We start from the raw sequence: 20,349 nt of genomic DNA, 5'->3' as shown, positions 1-20,349 counted from the left end.
CCATGATTCAGCCTAGTAACTAACCAAGAATTGACCAATAAACGTCAAGAGTCACCTCCCCCCCAGAGACTTGCGAATTGGGACCGGAGAAGAGGATAACATTCATTGATTAACTTCGGATCAAAATTCGCAAAGTAAGTCAGTCTTTTGTCAATAAAAGTGAAGTGCCAAATATATAGTTGTTTTATATGAATAACATGTGTCTCAGACTAGCTAATAATTCAAGTAATTAATACAAAATATAATTAAAAAATGTGTTTATAGATAAAGCGACCAAGCAGAACAAAGCATAACATTACAGTTTACTACAGCTTTACCAGTTGCAACATTAAAATGATTGTTACACACTAAGGCATCACTAATTATAATTCAATTACTGTAATATAGTGTACATTATGCTTCTACTTTTAGTACTTTTACTATATTTTTATGCTAAACTAACTTTTTTTTAGCTAACGTTAAGTAGGCTAACATTTTGAATGCATTACATTTAACTGTTACTTGTAATAGAGCAAAGGAAATTTAAAAGAGGGGAAAGTAGTGGTATAACAATGGTATAATAATGGTATAATAATTATTGAAAAAATGACATCTTACTCTGGGATCATTCTGAGATTCTGATATGTAAATCAACATTTTAAGCCTGTTAGAAAAATATAGACACACAAAGCATAATATATAATCAACATTACAAGGTAGAAAAATATAGACACACAAAGCATAATATATAATCAACATTACAAGGTAGAAAAATATAGACACACAAAGCATAATATATAATCAACATTACAAGGTAGAAAAATATAGACACACAAAGCATAATATATAATCAACATTACAAGGTAGAAAAATATAGACACACAAAGCATAATATATAATCAACATTACAAGGTAGAAAAATATAGACACACAAAGCATAATATATAATCAACATTACAAGGTAGAAAAATATAGACACACAAAGCATAATATATAATCAACATTACAAGGTAGAAAAATAGACACACAAAGCATAATATATAATCAACATTACAAGGTGATCATGAGTAAATATAGTAATGTAATATGCACGGCTGTATTAACTAATGTGTTACCAAATGTGTTTGTCTGTTTCTTTCTCTAAAGTCTTTATATCTTCAAACATTTTTATTCATTAGATGGAACCTCGCTTCAGGAGACGAGCTGATGGCAGCCTGAATCTGACTGATACAATGGAAGCGGCAAAGGTGAAGGAGGCCAACAAAGGAAAGCCGTACACAAGACCCCTGTCCCCTGACATAGTGCTGGACAAGGCCAAGAAAAGCTTAAATCAGCACCACGGAGATCTAGCTAACAGAAAGCACCTGCTGGGTTTCTTTGAAATCCAGTTTGGTGTATTTCGAGGGCAAACATTCAAGTGGGTGGCTGAAAATGCCCTGGGGTATGCAGCTTACTTGGTGGCAGCTATGAAGAGGGACCCCACAGGAGGCAGCAAAGACTCCCAAGAACATGCCCACAACAAAGAGAGTTTCAGGGAGTATTTTGAGCTCTTTCCTTCTGGCAGAATTGCCATTGCCATGAAGGAAGAGCAATATGCTGGGAAAGCTCTCCAGCACGCTGCCACCACCCAGCACGCTACCTCCACCCAGCACGCTACCACCACCCAGCACGCTACCACCACCCAGCACGCTACCTCCACCCAGCACGCTACCACCACCCAGCACGCTACCACCACCCAGCACGCTGCCACCACCCAGCACGCTACCACCACCCAACACGCTGCCTCCACCCAGCATGCTACCATCACCACCCAGCACGCTACCATCACCTCCCAGCACGCTACCACCACCCAGCACGCTGCCTCCACCCAGCACGCTACAACCACCACCCAGCACGCTGCCTCCACCCATACTTCCACCGCCTCTCTCCGCTCCCTCTTGTTTAGGAAGTTGCCTAACCAGAAAAGCCTGACCAAGACCATTGAAAGGCTGGTTTCCCCCGTCAAATCCACACCTTGTAAGCAAACATTTATTTGTATAACACTTTTTTGGTGTGTTTAGTATTTATTGCTTTGTAGGATTTTAGGATTTATTGTTCTGTAGTCATGTTTATCTGTTCTGTGTTTTGTTTTGTAGCTTTGGCCCAGGCACGTACGCGGCCCTCAGCCACCCTCACTCGCCCGACTGTGTCCATTGAGGCAGGCACAGGGACCTCAGCAATCCTCAATAACCCGACTGTGTCCATTGAGGCAGCCACAGGGACCTCAGCTATCCTCACTCGCCCGACTGTGTCCATTGAGATAGATGACAGCACACTGCTGGCAGAGGCAACTAAGTTTGAGATGGCACATCTGGCATGTACGTTTATACTTATTTAAAATATGCAACAAAATATTCAAGTTCCATTCCAGGGATAAAAAAGTTAAGGGAAGTTATTGTGAATTTGCATTTGTTGTATTTATTAATTTTTTTGTTTTTTTTCCCCAGCACAACGAGTCTGTCTTCCATCTGGATGGATACACACTCTGCCTGAAGTGGATCAGAGGTGGATTTCCAAGGCCCTGTTCAGGTGGACAGCACAGGGCCATCCTGAGCTGATCTTTAGCAGGGTGGACAAACTTTGGTGGTATCCTCCACAGGTTCCACTGAAGACCAGTAATTGCCCTCCCTTAGAGAACTACTTTGGCCATCCCCTGCTGCTCTGGATGCCACGAAAACTGTGGCAAGTGAAGCTGACCTGTCCACATCCAGACTGTCAGAAAGACCTTCTGACCTCAGCTGGCTTGCATCAAAAGATCAGGCAGGTGTTTGCCTTGGGTAAGATATACTTTGTGGCATCTGAGTACCTGGCCTGCCGAAGATGTAAGAGGAAAGTCATCAGCTGGAGCCATGATATCGTCTCCCAGCTCGACATTGGCCACAGGGTGCAGTTCCCTTGCATTCTTACATCAAAACTTGCATGTGACGTCGAGGTAGTATGTTTGATGCGTCAGCGAGGGCTGGGAAACAGCAGCAGCCAGATCCAGCGCAAGCTGCAGGAACGTCATACTGAGGTGTGGTTGCAAAAGACAGTCCAGTATCTGACAGATTGCAAGGGGATTGCCAGTGCTGTCACTTCGAGCCTGATCCTGCCTGTGACATTTGAATCTGCTCCTTCAATGCCTTCTGTCCCTAAGCATCGGTGGCTGATGCAGGTGTACGCCCAGGATGTCCTGCAAAGGCTGGATGAGATCAAGGCCACTATCACATCGCAATATGGTCGGATCTTAAAAATGGATTCAACAAAAAAAGTGGCCAGAAAACTAGCTGGACGCAGCTATGGCACTGCTACCTGGGCAACCAATGTTGGTAATGAGCACGGACAGGTGATCATGTCCGTGCTCACAGCCAGTGAAGGTTTTGGTCTCGGGCCAATGATTGAAGGCCTCATTAAAAGATACAGAGTGGCTGGGGTGGCTCCTCCCGAGATACTGTATGTTGACCGAGACTGCTGTGGCAACACTCTTCTGAGAAGAATGTTTGAAGAGTGGGAGCAAATGATCATCCGTTTGGATGTATGGCACTTCATGCGGGGGTTTGCTGTGGGTTGCACCACTGACTCTCATCAGTTGTATGCCACATTTATGAGTCGCCTCAGCCACTGTATTTTCATGTGGGACCAGGTTGACCTGACGGCCCTGAAGAAGGCAAAGCATGCAGAGCTAGAAGCTAACTGGAAACCTACATCCGAGGCTGATGTGCTGCGCAGTATCAGCCGTAACGAGCTAGCCCTACATTGCAGGAGAACCACTCGCGGGACCAAGGACACCCTGGCGCTGATTGAGAGCCATATTCAGGCCTTTGATGGAGATGCTGGTCGTGACACTATGGGAGTCCCACTAATAAACTCAGCCCGGATGAGAGAGATATTGAAGTCCCAGCGGAAGCATGTGGCCTGCATCCAGGATCCTGTAGGTGTGCAGCTCTACATGCAGACGGGCACTGTAGTGAAGGGAGGGCACCGTCTGCCAACCTACCGCTGTGCCAGAGGTTCCACTTCGCTTGAGTCATTTCACCTGCACCTTAACAGATTCATCCCAGGTAAATAAGTGACTTAACTGAATTATTAAAATAAGATTTGATTTAATTATATATTAAAATAACTATGGGAACAGCTATTTGTGTATCCATATGACATTTTTGTGTGGTCTTATTTTTCTTTTTTGAATTTACAGGTACGCTGGCGAGTGACACCTTCTTCCAGGCGTATCTGTTGGATGGACTTGCAAGGTGGAATGAGGACCGGGCTGTGGCAGCAACAACTGATGAGCAGCAGCCCCATTCCTACAATCATCTTCTGCGTCATGCTGTCAATACTCTTGCAGAGGAGGTTATGGGCAAGAAAATCATCCCTTATGTTGGGCCAAGAAAGTACACTGGTAGATAACTATTTGTTATTTTTGTCACATTTTTTTTTAAGTGTACACATACCATTTAACCTCTGTATTATAATATAATATCCTGGTATATTATCTAATTTTCAATGTTTTAATATTTTAAAGGTGAGCTTATTGGAGTGGAATACCTTTACCAGCAAACTGGTAAAGTTCTGCAGGACTACAAGTTGGCCATTGAAGAGTCCGAGACCACTGAGGTTGGTATAGAAGTGGATGAAGGTTATGCTGAACTTGAGGAGTTTCAGGACATCACTGTCCCCACCTTTGACACAGAACGGACACCTGTTGCCTCTTCACAAGCATCAGTGTCTGCAGCATCATCTCCAACCCCTCCTGTCACCAGCTCCATTTCATCATTGTCTGTGGTTCCTCCATCACCAGTGACATCTCCTGTCACCAGCTCCATTTCATCATTGTCTGTGGTTCCTCCATCACCAGTGACATCTGTCACCTGCTCCATTTCATCATCGTCTGTGGTCCCTCCGTCTCCTGTCACCAGCCCACTGCACAGTCATTCAAAGCCAGGACTCTTTCCTGGAGCACATAGCTGTGAGTTTACCAAAGTATCTATATAGAGTTATTGTGACAACAATTATCACCACCTCTATGTATATATGTCTTATTGAAAGGCAAAAATACAAATTTAAACTGAATGTTAGCCTTTTTCATGTAGTTCCAGTGGACCAATTATCAGCTGAAACTGGTCTTCTGACATCTGAAGAGAACACTTCACATGATGTAAGGGCCCAGTGTACATTTACGTCTGTAAACAAAATCTTAGTTATGTTTGCTGTGCTTTCATGTAAATATTTGTATTCATTGCTGCTATCAAAAGTTCCTAAATTATCTTTTATTTTAGGATTCTGTTGGACCTGATAATATTGGGGGGTATGGAGCCGTGCAGGACTTGGCAGAGTTCTTGGTTAGCCTCAGAGACCACCGTCTGGCCTTGACTGGAGAAGAGTGCGTCAAGATCATCACCCTATGGCAGGCATTGGGGGAGTATGACAAGAGGAAAACCATTTACCCACGACGTCACCAAACCTCCCTAAAACAGGGACGATTCAGAGCCACTAAGAAGATTGTGGCACCAGGTGTGGAGAGCACCAAAAGGTATGTTAAATTTAGCAAACACAGGTTCTCGATTGTCTTAAATTTTGTATAAAACAAACCACAAAACATAACTATGCACAGATATTAAAAATTAACATCTGGACAACACAAAGCAAAACAGACAGATTAGAAAAGGGGGAAAAAAACAAGAAAAATAACAGAGTAACGATCACACATTGAAATGAATATGTATTCTGCTGTAATTTTCAGGTGTTTCGTTGGGGCTCATAGTCCTGCACAGTGGCCTAGCTGCAACCGAGTGGTGGAGGCCATCTTCACAAGGCTCTGTGCCCTCTATCCAAACGTGGTGCGGTGTGATGGAGTGAGGGTGTCCCGCTTCACAATGGTGGTGCGTGCCTACAAGCACATCCGAGAGTGCATCCTCAACAATGCTAAGGTGATGAGCGAGACCACCATCCAGCTCCCAGAAGTTAACACTGCTACAGTCACACAATGGTGAGTAAATTAGCATTGTTCCAGCTAAGCATAAATTGAAGTGCCACACAAAGCGTTAAAGTTTTTTATGTGGTTGTCTTACAGTTTTTTTTTCAATCGCCAACAAGCGCTTACCCATACTTCAGATACTTTTTCGAAACTCTTAACACAGACTCACACCAACAAAACACAATTGGCCAAATGGATGATTTTCTTCTCAAAAACACATTTTGTTAAATATATACTAACTTTCAAAATAGAACACATCTTTCTCTACACACTAAATTTCCCAAAACACTGGAAATCTGAAAATGAAATTATTCTGTCAAAGAATAACACTTGTTTTCACTTCACAAGGTACATGCAGTCAATCAAAGTACACCAGGTTTCAAAATAATGGCTATTGTTGACATTACAAAAACTACATAGACTTTTATGTGTCAGTTTTACAGGTATTTGCATGCAAAAAATGCAATCCCCCGTTTTTACACTAAATTTCTTGGTTGGGACTTTTATGTCCACATTTACCGTACTGTTCACATTCAAAATCATTCCAGTAAAAAGCAAATCAGTTTTTTTCACCTCTCTCTGCACCTTCACCTCTCACTGCATCTCTCACTGCATCACTCACTGCATCTCTCACTGCATCTCTCACTGCATCTCTCACTGCATCACTCACTGCATCACTCACTGCATCTCTCACTGCACCTCTCACTGCACCTCTCACTGCATCTCTCACTGCATCTCTCACTGCATCACTCACTGCATCTCTCACTGCATCTCTCACTGCACATCTCACTGCATCACTCACTGCATCACTCACTGCATCTCTCACTGCATCTCTCACTGCATCTCTCACTGCATCTCTCACTGCATCTCTCACTGCACCTCTCACTGCATCTCTCACTGCATCTCTCACTGCATCACTCACTGCATCTCTCACTGCATCTCACTGCATCTCTCACTGCACCTCTCACTGCACATCTCACTGCACCTCTCACTGCATCACTCACTGCACCTCTCACTGCATCACTCACTGCACCTCTCACTGCATCACTCACTGCACCTCTCACTGCATCACTCACTGCACCTCTCACTGCATCTCTCACTACACCTCTCACTGCATCTCTCACTGCATCACTCACTGCATCACTCACTGCATCTCTCACTGCATCACTCACTGCATCACTCACTGCATCTCTCACTGCATCACTCACTGCATCTCTCACTGCATCTCTCACTGCACCTCTCACTGCATCTCTCACTGCATCACTCACTGCACCTCTCACTGCATCTCTCACTGCATCTCTCACTGCATCTCTCACTGCATCACTCACTGCATCTCTCACTGCATCTCTCACTGCATCACTCACTGCATCTCTCACTGCACCTCTCACTGCATCTCTCACTGCATCTCTCACTGCATCTCTCACTGCATCACTCACTGCATCTCTCACTGCATCTCACTGCATCTCTCACTGCATCTCTCACTGCATCTCTCACTGCATCTCACTGCATCTCTCACTGCACCTCTCACTGCATCACTCACTGCATCTCTCACTGCATCTCTCACTGCATCTCTCACTACATGGGGTCAATTATTATTATTTTATTTTTTTATCAGCTGAGATATATTGTTTTTGAACTCATATCATTGCAGAAGCAGAGGTTTTTATAATATATCTAAGGTTTGGAATATTGTTTTTGCTATTGTGGGATGGTGTGTGTTACTGTAACATTTGTAAATACTACAAAAACAATCCATAATTTTGTTGGGAGGTATTGCTTGTCTGTTAAGAGAATGTAAGCATTGTGGAAATGTGTTCACTGACTGCATATTGTGTGAAAACGACATGACGTGTGAATGGTATGGCCACAAAAGATCGATGCTGTGCTAATTGTGTTTAGAGTTTTGAAAATGTGACAACTGTTTGGACAAATACTTGTTAGCGACTGAAAAAACTGTAATATAGCTATGGCTGCTTTGACTTGTTGGCTAGAAACAAATCAACAAGAGTCCAACTTCTGCTTTCTTCTCCATTATGAAAAATAAGATTTATTGCTCACGACATGGTCTTCAACAGACTGCAAGAATCAATAATCAGTACAACGTATCTCCATAAACAGCTTTCCAACACACATACAAACGAACAGCTACTACCGTACCAGCGGCATTTTACTAAAGCAATGATACACGAGACAAGGGTGAGATCAATTGCTCTGTGATCTCAGCTGTGTCTTGCTGTTGCATCATAGTCATGATCAAACAGTAGTTGAACACACCATCTTTTGTATTACTGCTTAAATGTTTATTCAAATTGGTTGCTTTATGTTTTCCCAGGTACAGCAGGCGTTGTAAGTCACAGGAACAGGAGATATTGAAACAGGGTATCCAAGCCCCTGAAGCACCCATGGCAGGACCTGAGAACCTTCCTGCTGCTATGCAGAAAGGACCGACTCTCTGTTCCAGCAATTTGTCAGAGCCACACCTTTTTATCCTGCCACCAAATACTGCTGGGGAGGCTAAACTCAAAGGGAGGTCGCAACCTCAGGCCATCTTCCAGGCTCCACCATCACATCAAGGACTTCCTGTCCCTATTGCACCAGCACCACCTGTCTCTCTCCCTTTCATTTTACCACCTGTGCAGCTTCCTACAGTTCCTGGTACCTCACAGGTGATGTTCTTCGACCTCCCATTACCTTCAGCTATGCCACCATCAGCTCAGACACAGACATCCAGTCAACCGGTTCCTTACTCCACTCAGCAATATAGAAAGAGAAAACAGAAGAGGGAGAGCGCTGGAACAGTGACAAGAAAGTATGTTAGGAAGACAGACGTCATTCTTTGCAGAAAGTGCAATAAGGAGAGAAAGCCACCAACACATCTGCAGTACTTTGGCAACTGGTACTGCGAAGAGTCTGAGACTAAATCATATGATGAATGGAGAGCTGTGCTGATGGAACGAGGTTATAGGAAAAAAAAGCCAGGAAATGACAACCCTCCAGCTTCTTAAAATTGCTCTTTCAGCATGTTATTTTTATTTATTTATTTGATTAATGTTTGATTATACAACATAACAACGACAGCTGTCTTTAAAATGTATAACAACTATGTGTGTGATGCCTTTTGAATAATTTTTAAACATGGTTGGTGTGTGTGTGTGTGTGTGTGTGTGTGTGTGTGTTGCGCGCATGCATCTGTGAGTAGGATGGGGATAATGGGTGTTGTGTTTGTACCTTTATTTGTGTTTTATTCATTTTACTTGTCTTACACTTTATTTGATTACATTTGTTTACAGTTTTTAGAATAGGAGTGAAAGACCGGTATACTGTATCAGGTAATTTAATTCTTATTGGAGTTAAGTAAAATACTTGGCCCAGGGAAAGAAACTACAGTATCCAGAGATTGGTGGTCCATTGTTTTAATTGTCCTGTTAGTAGCTGTCACAGGGCAACAGGTGGTTGCCTGGATGAGAACAGTTTATTTTAGTTATTTTGTTACGTTAACTTATGCCTTAAGTTATTTATGTACCTGATTATCATTAATATCATCATTATTACTATTATTATTAATAATAATATATATTTTTAATAATAATAATAATAATAGATGAGAAGCATTTGTTTAGTTTATTTATGTTTAGCTATGCCTTAAGTTATTTATGTACCGGAATGTGATTATATTAAAAAATTTTAATGGGTTTGGATGTTTCTGTGTTTTTTCTTATTCATCTACTTCCTCTTTTCATTATTATTATTGTTTACTGTATTATTGACTACAACAACTACACTAAAATTATATACACATTTTAATTTCTGGGCAACAGGTGGTTGCCTGGATGAGAAGAGTTTATTTTAGTTATTTTATTATGTTAACTTATGCCTTAAGTTATTTATGTACCTGATTATCATTAATATCATTATTACTATTATTATTATTAATAATAATAATAATAATAATAATAGATGAGAAGCATTTAAGTTATTTATGTACCTGATAATCATTACGTAATATCATTATTACTATTATTATTATTAATAATAATAATAATAGATGAGAAGCATTTAAGTTATTTATGTACCTGATTATCATTACGTAATATCATTATTACTATTATTATTATAATAATATATATTTTAAATAATAATAATAATAATAGATGAGAAGCATTTATTTATGTTTAGTTATGCCTTAAGTTATTTATTATTATTACTAATACTTTTATTAATATTACCAGTTTTAATAATTGTTGTGATTGTATTAAAAAAATATAATGTGTTTGGACGTTTTTGTGTTTTTCTTCTTCATCTTCTTCCTCTTATAATAATAATTATTATTGTTTACTGTATTATTATATACAAATGTTAATTTATACACATGACAGAATTATCTGGACTTAAATGTGTAGTTAAATAACATTTATCCTAATAATTAACATTAGTCATTAAAAGTTTGGACGAGCGGGATTCGATCCTGCGATCTTTGGGTCAATTTCAGGCAACTTTTGATAGCTTAGATAGACATATGCGCGCCGCGCTTGGCGCAATGGATAACGCGTCTGACTACGAATCAGAAGATTCCAGGTTCGACTCCTGGCTGGCTCGCTCTGCCTCTTTTGCTTCGCTGTCAGCCCATAGCCATTTTATTATTATTAGCCCATAGTTTTTGTTATTATTATTATTGGATTAGTTGAATAATGTTTTAAATTGACAGTCCAACAATAGGCTGCTTTGTCAGTGGGATAACGGTTACCATACAATACCATGCGTCTTTTCAGATGCATTGCATGGGTACTGTCACAAGGACCTTGCTTTAAGACAAGTTTATAGTGTCTATTATGCCAGCACAGGAATGGGAGGAAACTGAACCCCCTGGGCGAGGCAAATGCACTCAAGGGTGCCTGACTGGTGGGCCAGTGGCGCAATGGATAACGCGTCTGACTACGAATCAGAAGATTCCAGGCTCGACTCCTGGCTGGCTCGCTCTGCCTCTTTTGCTTCGCTGTCAGCCCATAGCCATTTTATTATTATTAGCCCATAGTTTTTGTTATTATTATTATTGGATTAGTTGAATAATATTTTAAATTGACAGTCCAACAATAGGCTGCTTTGTCAGTGGGATAACGGTTACCATACAATACCATGCATCTTTTCAGATGCATTGCATGGGTACTGTCACAAGGACCTTGCTTTGCGACCAGTTTATAGTGTCTATTATGCCAGCACAGGAATGGGAGGAAACTAAACCCCCTGGGCGAGGCAAATGAGAGCTCCCTCCGATGAGCCAGATGAAATTGAATTCAGTAAACTATCCCTTCAGATCATTCCCATATTCTTAAAGGGGGGCGGTCACACACTAAAAGCCAAGGGCCTACTTGAGGCTTGAGGAAGTTCCCATATGGTCTAGCGGTCAGGATTCCTGGTTTTCACCCAGGCGGCCCGGGTTCGACTCCCGGTATGGGAAGTTCGTGTTGTCTTTGCTTCACTTATGGAAACAGCCAGGACGTCTCTCTGTGCCACTAGCACTTTTAGCCGGCAGGCGGAGCTTACGAAACCTGATAGGTTTAGGTTCTGTCCCCAAACGATGTGCCTTCGATAGCTCAGCTGGTAGAGCGGAGGACTGTAGGTGGCAAATTGGCAATCCTTAGGTCGCTGGTTCGACTCTGGCTCGAAGGAGGTCTTTTTCACAAGCAAACATTTCATTGGCCATGCTTCTCGACGAGGCCGTCAGCGCTTGAGTTGGTAGTCCAGCGTTTTGCAATCGCGACCGCCGCTGGAGGGCAAAAGCTCATTCCCTGACCGGGAATCGAACCCGGGCCGCGGCGGTGAGAGCGCCGAATCCTAACCACTAGACCACCAGGGAAGGTCTGCTGACTCTTTCCCGTCAAGCCTGGCTGTGTGCCTCTACCAGATTTTGCAGCAACTGCTCAAGCAAGACCACTAAGGCTTGAATTTTCCTCCAGGAGAGGAGACGTCTCTGACCCTGGATCACAGTTATTCCACTGAGAAACTGTCACTGGCTCTGTAGGAATATCCTAACAACACCACAACTTGCCATGAAAACAAAGCAACCGAGATCACCAACATGTGACGCCTCCAACTTGAAGCTTTTTATAGCAGGCTCCTCATCAGACCCCTTCCTGACGTTGGCTCCAGGCCTGTTATTGGCATGAGAAAAAGTAGATGTCATGACAGGCCTCTGCCCAGCCGGACACCAACAAGTCGCGTGCATAGTTTGTGTTATTATTATTATTGGATTAGTTGAATAATATTTTAAATTGACAGTCCAACAATAGGCTGCTTTGTCAGTGGGATAACGGTTACCATACAATACCATGCGTCTTTTCAGATGCATTGCATGGGTACTGTCACAAGGACCTTGCTTTAAGACAAGTTTATAGTGTCTATTATGCCAGCACAGGAATGGGAGGAAACTGAACCCCCTGGGCGAGGCAAATGCACTCAAGACTGCCTGACTGGTGGGCCAGTGGCGCAATGGATAACGCGTCTGACTACGAATCAGAAGATTTCAGGTTCGACTCCTGGCTGGCTCGCTCTGCCTCTTTTGCTTCGCTGTCAGCCCATAGCCATTTTATTATTATTAGCCCATAGTTTTTGTTATTATTATCATTGGATTAGTTGAATAATGTTTTAAATTGACAGTCCAACAATAGGCTGCTTTGTCAGTGGGATAACGGTTACCATACAATACCATGCGTCTTTTCAGATGCATTGCATGGGTACTGTCACAAGGACCTTGCTTTAAGACAAGTTTATAGTGTCTATTATGCCAGCACAGGAATGGGAGGAAACTGAACCCCCTGGGCGAGGCAAATGCACTCAAGGGTGCCTGACTGGTGGGCCAGTGGCGCAATGGATAACGCGTCTGACTACGAATCAGAAGATTCCAGGTTCGACTCCTGGCTGGCTCGCTCTGCCTCTTTTGCTTCGCTGTCAGCCCATAGCCATTTTATTATTATTAGCCCATAGTTTTTGTTATTATTATTATTGGATTAGTTGAATAATGTTTTAAATTGACAGTCCAACAATAGGCTGCTTTGTCAGTGGGATAACGGTTACCATACAATACCATGCGTCTTTTCAGATGCATTGCATGGGTACTGTCACAAGGACCTTGCTTTAAGACAAGTTTATAGTGTCTATTATGCCAGCACAGGAATGGGAGGAAACTGAACCCCCTGGGCAAGGCAAATGCACTCAAGGGTGCCTGACTGGTGGGCCAGTGGCGCAATGGATAACGCGTCTGACTACGAATCAGAAGATTCCAGGTTCGACTCCTGGCTGGCTCGCTCTGCCTCTTTTGCTTCGCTGTCAGCCCATAGCCATTTTATTATTATTAGCCCATAGTTTTTGTTATTATTATTATTGGATTAGTTGAATAATGTTTTAAATTGACAGTCCAACAATAGGCTGCTTTGTCAGTGGGATAACGGTTACCATACAATACCATGCGTCTTTTCAGATGCATTGCATGGGTACTGTCACAAGGACCTTGCTTTAAGACAAGTTTATAGTGTCTATTATGCCAGCACAGGAATGGGAGGAAACTGAACCCCCTGGGCGAGGCAAATGCACTCAAGGGTGCCTGACTGGTGGGCCAGTGGCGCAATGGATAACGCGTCTGACTACGAATCAGAAGATTCCAGGCTCGACTCCTGGCTGGCTCGCTCTGCCGCTTTTGCTTCGCTGTCAGCCCATAGCCATTTTATTATTATTAGCCCATAGTTTTTGTTATTATTATTATTGGATTAGTTGAATAATATTTTAAATTGACAGTCCAACAATAGGCTGCTTTGTCAGTGGGATAACGGTTACCATACAATACCATGCATCTTTTCAGATGCATTGCATGGGTACTGTCACAAGGACCTTGCTTTGCGACCAGTTTATAGTGTCTATTATGCCAGCACAGGAATGGGAGGAAACTAAACCCCCTGGGCGAGGCAAATGAGAGCTCCCTCCGATGAGCCAGATGAAATTGAATTCAGTAAACTATCCCTTCAGATCATTCCCATATTCTTAAAGGGGGGCGGTCACACACTAAAAGCCAAGGGCTTACTTGAGGCTTGAGGAAGTTCCCATATGGTCTAGCGGTCAGGATTCCTGGTTTTCACCCAGGCGGCCCGGGTTCGACTCCCGGTATGGGAAGTTCGTGTTGTCTTTGCTTCACTTATGGAAACAGCCAGGACGTCTCTCTGTGCCACTAGCACTTTTAGCCGGCAGGCGGAGCTTACGAAACCTGATAGGTTTAGGTTCTGTCCCCAAACGATGTGCCTTCGATAGCGGTGCCTGGGGACCGTTCGTCTGTCTAATTTCGACAAATCACGTCTCTGCATGTCCATCTTTTCCATTTTTATGACAGCCAATCAGATCTCAGCATTTCCATCTTTACAATTTTAAGACAGCCAATGACAGTGGCCCTTTCCATCATTGCCGGAGCATGCGCAGTAAGTCTACCTCCTATCGCTCACAGCCAATCAATAATATTTGTGAGTTATTTTTGGAAAAGCCGCGTGAAGTCTGTATTTGAATTTAGCGACTTGGGAATTTAATCCACCGAGGTAAGATTCCTCTATTTAATTAACTAGCTTTAATTCATATGTTTTTTTTTTTTAAATAAACTTTTACATTGTTTTAGGTAAGACGTTGACGGTGACACCGAGGTAAGATTTCTCTATTTAATTAACGTTAACTATCTTTAATTAATAGTTTTTTCTTAAATAAACTGTTACATTGTGTTAAGACGTCAACGTTGTTGCTTTGTTTAGTCTGCTAACGTTAACTAACTTAGCTAAGAATGAATGAATGAATGAATGGAGTAACGTTAAGTTAGCTGAAACGTATTTTCGACAGAGAGAAACGACAGTTATAATTGGTATAACATTGGTATAACACCCACAATGATTTAATTTGAATGAATGAATGAGTTTTGTGTTGTATTCAGGTGTTGCACCTGTTATAACAGGAGACTTTGTGTTTACCAACTGATAATAATCATAATATGATTGTACTAAATTACTTTTATATCTGCTACTACTATGTATTAATATAGTATACACTGAGGTACTTGTGTATTAATAAATTATACACTGCGGTACTATGTATTAATAAATTATACACTGAGGTAAGTGGTAACGTTACTATGTATTTAATATATAATACACTGGTACTATGTATTAATAAATAATACACTGAGGTACTATAGTAGTGAGTTAAAACTACTCACGAATAGTTACAAATTTAAAGTGAATAGTTACAATTTTATTTACTCTAGTAATGGAAGATGGCATCCAAATACAAAAAGCACAGGGCTATGAGTGAAGAGGAGTGGATGTCACGCCTGCGAAGGTTTGCTGTTGTAGGGGTCTGGCCTTCTGAGGCAGGAAACAGGCCGGCACCCCGCCAGAAAAAGTGGCATGACCTGTATCAGTTGCACTTCCGACTCTTCTGCCATGTCCAGCACTGTCACAAGTGCCATGACAAGGAGGACACCATCGCCTGCCTGCAGTCCCAGGATGTTCATTCAGACTGTCTCTCCTCTGTCTCTTCCTCCCTCTCCTGTGTCCACAACCACATCTTCGATACCATCGGTAGCTGCTAGAGCTGTGAGAAACTCTTAAATTAAGTGGTTTTCTTCACAATGACACTTAACTTCAAATAATCATCCTTCATTATTTGCCTTTTTTATTTATAAAGGAAGTGTCCGCTGCTGCCGCCTCCTCCTCTGGTACCTCCTCTGCTCCTCTTGCCACTGCACCCTCTGGTCCATCACCTGCCACCACCAGCTCAGCCGTCATTCCAACTCCCACCTCTCTCCAGGCCACTGATGGACCTGCTGGACCTTCAGGGCCTGCATCTGTTGCACTTGAGCAACGACTGGTAATTATGCCTGTCACATTTTATTTTTATCATACCGTGTACTGATCATTTAGTAGACTTTTATTGTATTGCAATATTTATTATTATTGTTGTGTAATAATAATAATCATTATTATAATAATAATTAGAAAATGTATTTGTAAATCACTTTTAAAAAACGTTTTCAAATCACAAAAAATACACAATGCAATCATGAAATAGACAGAGATTTAAGACAATGAATAGAAATCTGAAGAATACATAAATGAATAAAAGCATAATGCTCTAATTAAAATCCATTTTTATAATAATGTGTTTTAAAAAGAGTATTCAATTTTCCAGATTGTGCATGCTTGTACCGGCTCTGCTGCTGCTAGTCCCTCCTCTTCACTGCCATCACCCGTCACCCCTGCAGCCCCACAACAACTGGCAAGTCTTTTGTAACATGTTGTATCAGTGGTGTTATTGTCTTGCTTATAATTGAATTATTTTGATATTTGTTTAATTATTTTTTATTTTATTTATTATTATTACATTTAACAGGTTTCAAATGAGGACACCACTGCACCCTCTGTCCCCACCAGCCTAGCCTCTGCTCCTCCGTACTTCCCCATCGTCCCAGCCTCTCTTCCCACTGCTACAACTACAAGTCCCTCTGGGACACCTGCCATGACTCCAGCAGCACCACAGCAAGAGCTGGTAGGTCTTTTGTGACATGTTAACAGTGTGAAAGATGTGCTATTTTTCTGCCTGTGATATTGTTGTTGTTTTATTTTTATATACAGTATTCATATATTTACCAGGCTGTGGATGAGCGCAGTATCCCAGGGATGGACAGAGTGGACAGCCTGGCAGAGTACTTGGTGGGACTGAGGAATGAAACTGGACAAACACTTAACTCCCAGCAGGCCAGTACCATCATAGCTCTGTGGCAGAACCTTCTACCGTATGACCAGCAGCGTGTAGCGTACCCTCCACGGTACAAGTCGCGCCTGACAACAGGACGCTTCAGGTGCTCTAAAAAGAAACCTGAATTTACGCCAGGTGTGGAGAGCATGACACGTTGCGTCCTAGGATCGACAGGATCCCCTGCCCAGTGGCCAGACTGTTGTCGTCTGGTAGAGTGCATTTTTGTAAAACTCTGTGACATCTTTAAATGTCCAAAAAAAAACAGGGTACATATGCACTGACTAGATGGACTCTAATTCTCAGAGACTATAGCAAGATCAGACAGCAAGTCCTGGGTAATGGTGCAGTCATGCAGAGCTCTACTCTGCAGTTGTTTGATGTTAATCAAACAACTCTAATTCAATGGCACAACAAGCGACTGAAGAGGCAGGAATGTAGTATTCTGCTGCAAGGGGTCAACTTGCCTGCCTCCATTCCTGTTGCTCCCGTACCTCTCCCACCAGTACAGGTACGCCCCACTGCTGCACCACCACAGCCTGCCCCTCAACATCAGTACCACTTGCCTCAAAGTACAGCAGGACAAGTCTATTCAGTTCAATTTTAATCCCACATAACACACTGTATATTACAGTTTTTTGCGTGAGCCTTGTAAGGAGTGTTGATTTTGTTTTTTGTATATTTTTTTACCAGTTGATCAGAATCTTCTACCTTTATTGCTTGCTTTATTTATTTATTTATTTATTTATTTAATATTTGTATTTTATATTTAATTATTCAATTCATTTGTATATGTGCCATGCTTACTGTGTGTGTGAGAGAGAAAGAGATAATTAAGATTTATATTTTGTAATACATTTTTTATATATTTAAACAGCAAGGCCTTTATTTATTGCCACTCAGAGAAGACAATTACATTGTTGCAGTACTTTCAATTCTAATGTCTTTCATGTTTAAATTTGATTGTATTAATGAATTGGGTATTTTTTCTCAAGCAAATATGTAAAATACATACATACAAACAACACATATGAATATAGTTATAACTTTTTATACATTTAAGTCGAAACATATGGTAATATTTCAGTTAGGGTTTTTGGTTAGAGATATTTCTATCTTTGTGTGTTTACTGCAATTATAATTTATCATCAGACATTTTTATCGTGTATATATATATATATATATATATATATATATATCTTTTTAATTTTTTTTATTATAAAAGTGTCTCTTTCATTAATCATTTTGTGAGCCTGAGTCAAAACATTATTATAATAATTACTATTATTATTATAGGCCTATATATTATTATTATTATAGACCTATATATCTAATGTTTATAGTACATTTCAAGGAACTCCATATTCATATGGGTAATAAATAAATATAAACATGTATCCATACAATGAGAAAAACAGTAATAAAATAAACATATGAAACCATTTGAAATTCCAGTGAAATATCACTATAATATAGAAAAGAGTAATTTAAAAAAAGATAATAAAGATTTCTTATATTCAATGGTGAACTAATAAAATAAATAATACATTTCAAGAAACCACATATTCATATAATAAATACATTTTAACAATTATCCATACATGTAAAAAAATACGTTTTTATAAAATAAGTGTTAAGGCATAAAAGCACATTAAATTTATACATATTTGTTCATTCATTAAGAAAAGATATTGGGTGATTTCAACCTTGTCCGAGGTGGGACTCGAACCGACGTCGTACACGTCAGTGATTTGCCCATGAAATATATAAAAAGGCAATTTTCTATCAAATATGAATACCAATCTACCAAAAAATCACACAGAAGTGTGAAAGGTGGGTTTATCTTTTCCCTTTCCTTTCCTTTTCCTTTTTTTTCCTTCTCTTTTCTCTCTTTTTCCTTCTTCCTCTTCTTCCCCTTCTTCCCCTTCTTTTTCCTTCTCCCCTTCCTCAAACAGACTATTGTTCCCCAGCTTTAGCGGAGCTGGTAGAGCGGAGGACTGTAGGTGGCAAATTGGCAATCCTTAGGTCGCTGGTTCGACTCTGGCTCGAAGGAGGTCTTTTTCACAAGCAAACATTTCATTGGCCATGCTTCTCGACGAGGCCGTCAGCGCTTGAGTTGGTAGTCCAGCGTTTTGCAATCGCGACCGCCGCTGGAGGGCAAAAGCTCATTCCTTGACCAGGAATCGAACCCGGGCCGCGGCTGTGAGAGCGCCGAATCCTAACCACTAGACCACCAGGGAAGGTCTGCTGACTCTTTCCCGTCAAGCCTGGCTGTGTGCCTCTACCAGATTTTGCAGCAACTGCTCAAGCAAGACCACTAAGGCTTGAATTTTCCTCCAGGAGAGGAGACGTCTCTGACCCTGGATCACAGTTATTCCACTGAGAAACTGTCACTGGCTCTGTAGGAATATCCTAACAACACCACAACTTGCCATGAAAACAAAGCAACCGAGATCACCAACATGTGACGCCTCCAACTTGAAGCTTTTTATAGCAGGCTCCTCATCAGACCCCTTCCTGACGTTGGCTCCAGGCCTGTTATTGGCATGAGAAAAAGTAGATGTCATGACAGGCCTCTGCCCAGCCGGACACCAACAAGTCGCGTGCATAGTTTTTGTTATTATTATTATTGGATTAGTTGAATAATATTTTAAATTGACAGTCCAACAATAGGCTGCTTTGTCAGTGGGATAACGGTTACCATACAATACCATGCGTCTTTTCAGATGCATTGCATGGGTACTGTCACAAGGACCTTGCTTTAAGACAAGTTTATAGTGTCTATTATGCCAGCACAGGAATGGGAGGAAACTGAACCCCCTGGGCGAGGCAAATGCACTCAAGGCTGCCTGACTGGTGGGCCAGTGGCGCAATGGATAACGCGTCTGACTACGAATCAGAAGATTCCAGGTTCGACTCCTGGCTGGCTCGCTCTGCCTCTTTTACTTCGCTGTCAGCCCATAGCCATTTTATTATTATTAGCCCATAGTTTTTGTTATTATTATCATTGGATTAGTTGAATAATGTTTTAAATTGACAGTCCAACAATAGGCTGCTTTGTCAGTGGGATAACGGTTACCATACAATACCATGCGTCTTTTCAGATGCATTGCATGGGTACTGTCACAAGGACCTTGCTTTAAGACAAGGTTATAGTGTCTATTATGCCAGCACAGGAATGGGAGGAAACTGAACCCCCTGGGCGAGGCAAATGCACTCAAGGGTGCCTGACTGGTGGGCCAGTGGCGCAATGGATAACGCGTCTGACTACGAATCAGAAGATTCCAGGTTCGACTCCTGGCTGGCTCGCTCTGCCTCTTTTGCTTCGCTGTCAGCCCATAGCCATTTTATTATTATTAGCCCATAGTTTTTGTTATTATTATTATTGGATTAGTTGAATAATGTTTTAAATTGACAGTCCAACAAAAGGCTGCTTTGTCAGTGGGATAACGGTTACCATACAATACCATGCGTCTTTTCAGATGCATTGCATGGGTACTGTCACAAGGACCTTGCTTTAAGACAAGTTTATAGTGTCTATTATGCCAGCACAGGAATGGGAGGAAACTGAACCCCCTGGGCGAGGCAAATGCACTCAAGGG

General features: G+C 41.5%; 1 protein-coding gene and 8 non-coding genes across 9 annotated transcripts; 8 read left to right on the top strand and 1 right to left on the bottom strand.

The window, feature by feature from the left end:
* The first annotated feature begins 1,157 nt into the window (after nt 1–1,157).
* On the top strand, nt 1,158–9,015 carry LOC130097690 (uncharacterized). The gene is made up of 8 exons (XM_056264630.1): nt 1,158–1,995; nt 2,115–2,336; nt 2,466–4,058; nt 4,193–4,396; nt 4,520–4,963; nt 5,088–5,152; nt 5,274–5,527; nt 8,304–9,015. Exons 1-8 carry the CDS (start codon nt 1,158–1,160, stop codon nt 8,974–8,976), a joined length of 4,293 nt encoding a protein of 1,430 aa, XP_056120605.1. The 3' UTR covers nt 8,977–9,015.
* Nucleotides 9,016–11,354: 2,339 nt separating this feature from the next.
* trnae-uuc (transfer RNA glutamic acid (anticodon UUC)) lies at nt 11,355–11,426 on the top strand. The gene has a single exon. It is a non-coding gene; the product is annotated as a tRNA-Glu (tRNA).
* Nucleotides 11,427–11,551: 125 nt separating this feature from the next.
* Nucleotides 11,552–11,638, top strand: trnay-gua (transfer RNA tyrosine (anticodon GUA)). Its single transcript is given in 2 exon segments — nt 11,552–11,588; nt 11,603–11,638. It is a non-coding gene; the product is annotated as a tRNA-Tyr (tRNA).
* Nucleotides 11,639–11,753: 115 nt separating this feature from the next.
* On the bottom strand, nt 11,754–11,825 carry trnae-cuc (transfer RNA glutamic acid (anticodon CUC)). The gene has a single exon. It is a non-coding gene; the product is annotated as a tRNA-Glu (tRNA).
* Nucleotides 11,826–12,821: 996 nt separating this feature from the next.
* On the top strand, nt 12,822–12,894 carry trnar-acg (transfer RNA arginine (anticodon ACG)). The gene has a single exon. It is a non-coding gene; the product is annotated as a tRNA-Arg (tRNA).
* A 305-nt stretch (nt 12,895–13,199) lies between these two features.
* trnar-acg (transfer RNA arginine (anticodon ACG)) lies at nt 13,200–13,272 on the top strand. The gene has a single exon. It is a non-coding gene; the product is annotated as a tRNA-Arg (tRNA).
* Nucleotides 13,273–14,059: 787 nt separating this feature from the next.
* On the top strand, nt 14,060–14,131 carry trnae-uuc (transfer RNA glutamic acid (anticodon UUC)). Its single transcript has one exon. It is a non-coding gene; the product is annotated as a tRNA-Glu (tRNA).
* A 5,474-nt stretch (nt 14,132–19,605) lies between these two features.
* On the top strand, nt 19,606–19,678 carry trnar-acg (transfer RNA arginine (anticodon ACG)). The gene has a single exon. It is a non-coding gene; the product is annotated as a tRNA-Arg (tRNA).
* Nucleotides 19,679–19,983: 305 nt separating this feature from the next.
* On the top strand, nt 19,984–20,056 carry trnar-acg (transfer RNA arginine (anticodon ACG)). Its single transcript has one exon. It is a non-coding gene; the product is annotated as a tRNA-Arg (tRNA).
* The last annotated feature ends 293 nt before the right edge of the window (nt 20,057–20,349 follow it).

The sequence above is a fragment of the Rhinichthys klamathensis genome, unplaced genomic scaffold (genome assembly GCF_029890125.1).
Source record: "Rhinichthys klamathensis goyatoka isolate OS25496 unplaced genomic scaffold, OSU_Roscu_1.1 h1tg000223l_1, whole genome shotgun sequence".
Lineage (NCBI taxonomy): Eukaryota > Metazoa > Chordata > Actinopteri > Cypriniformes > Leuciscidae > Rhinichthys > Rhinichthys klamathensis.
The sequence above is the reverse complement of the archived record's forward strand: the minus strand, read 5'-3'. Positions and strand labels throughout refer to the sequence as shown.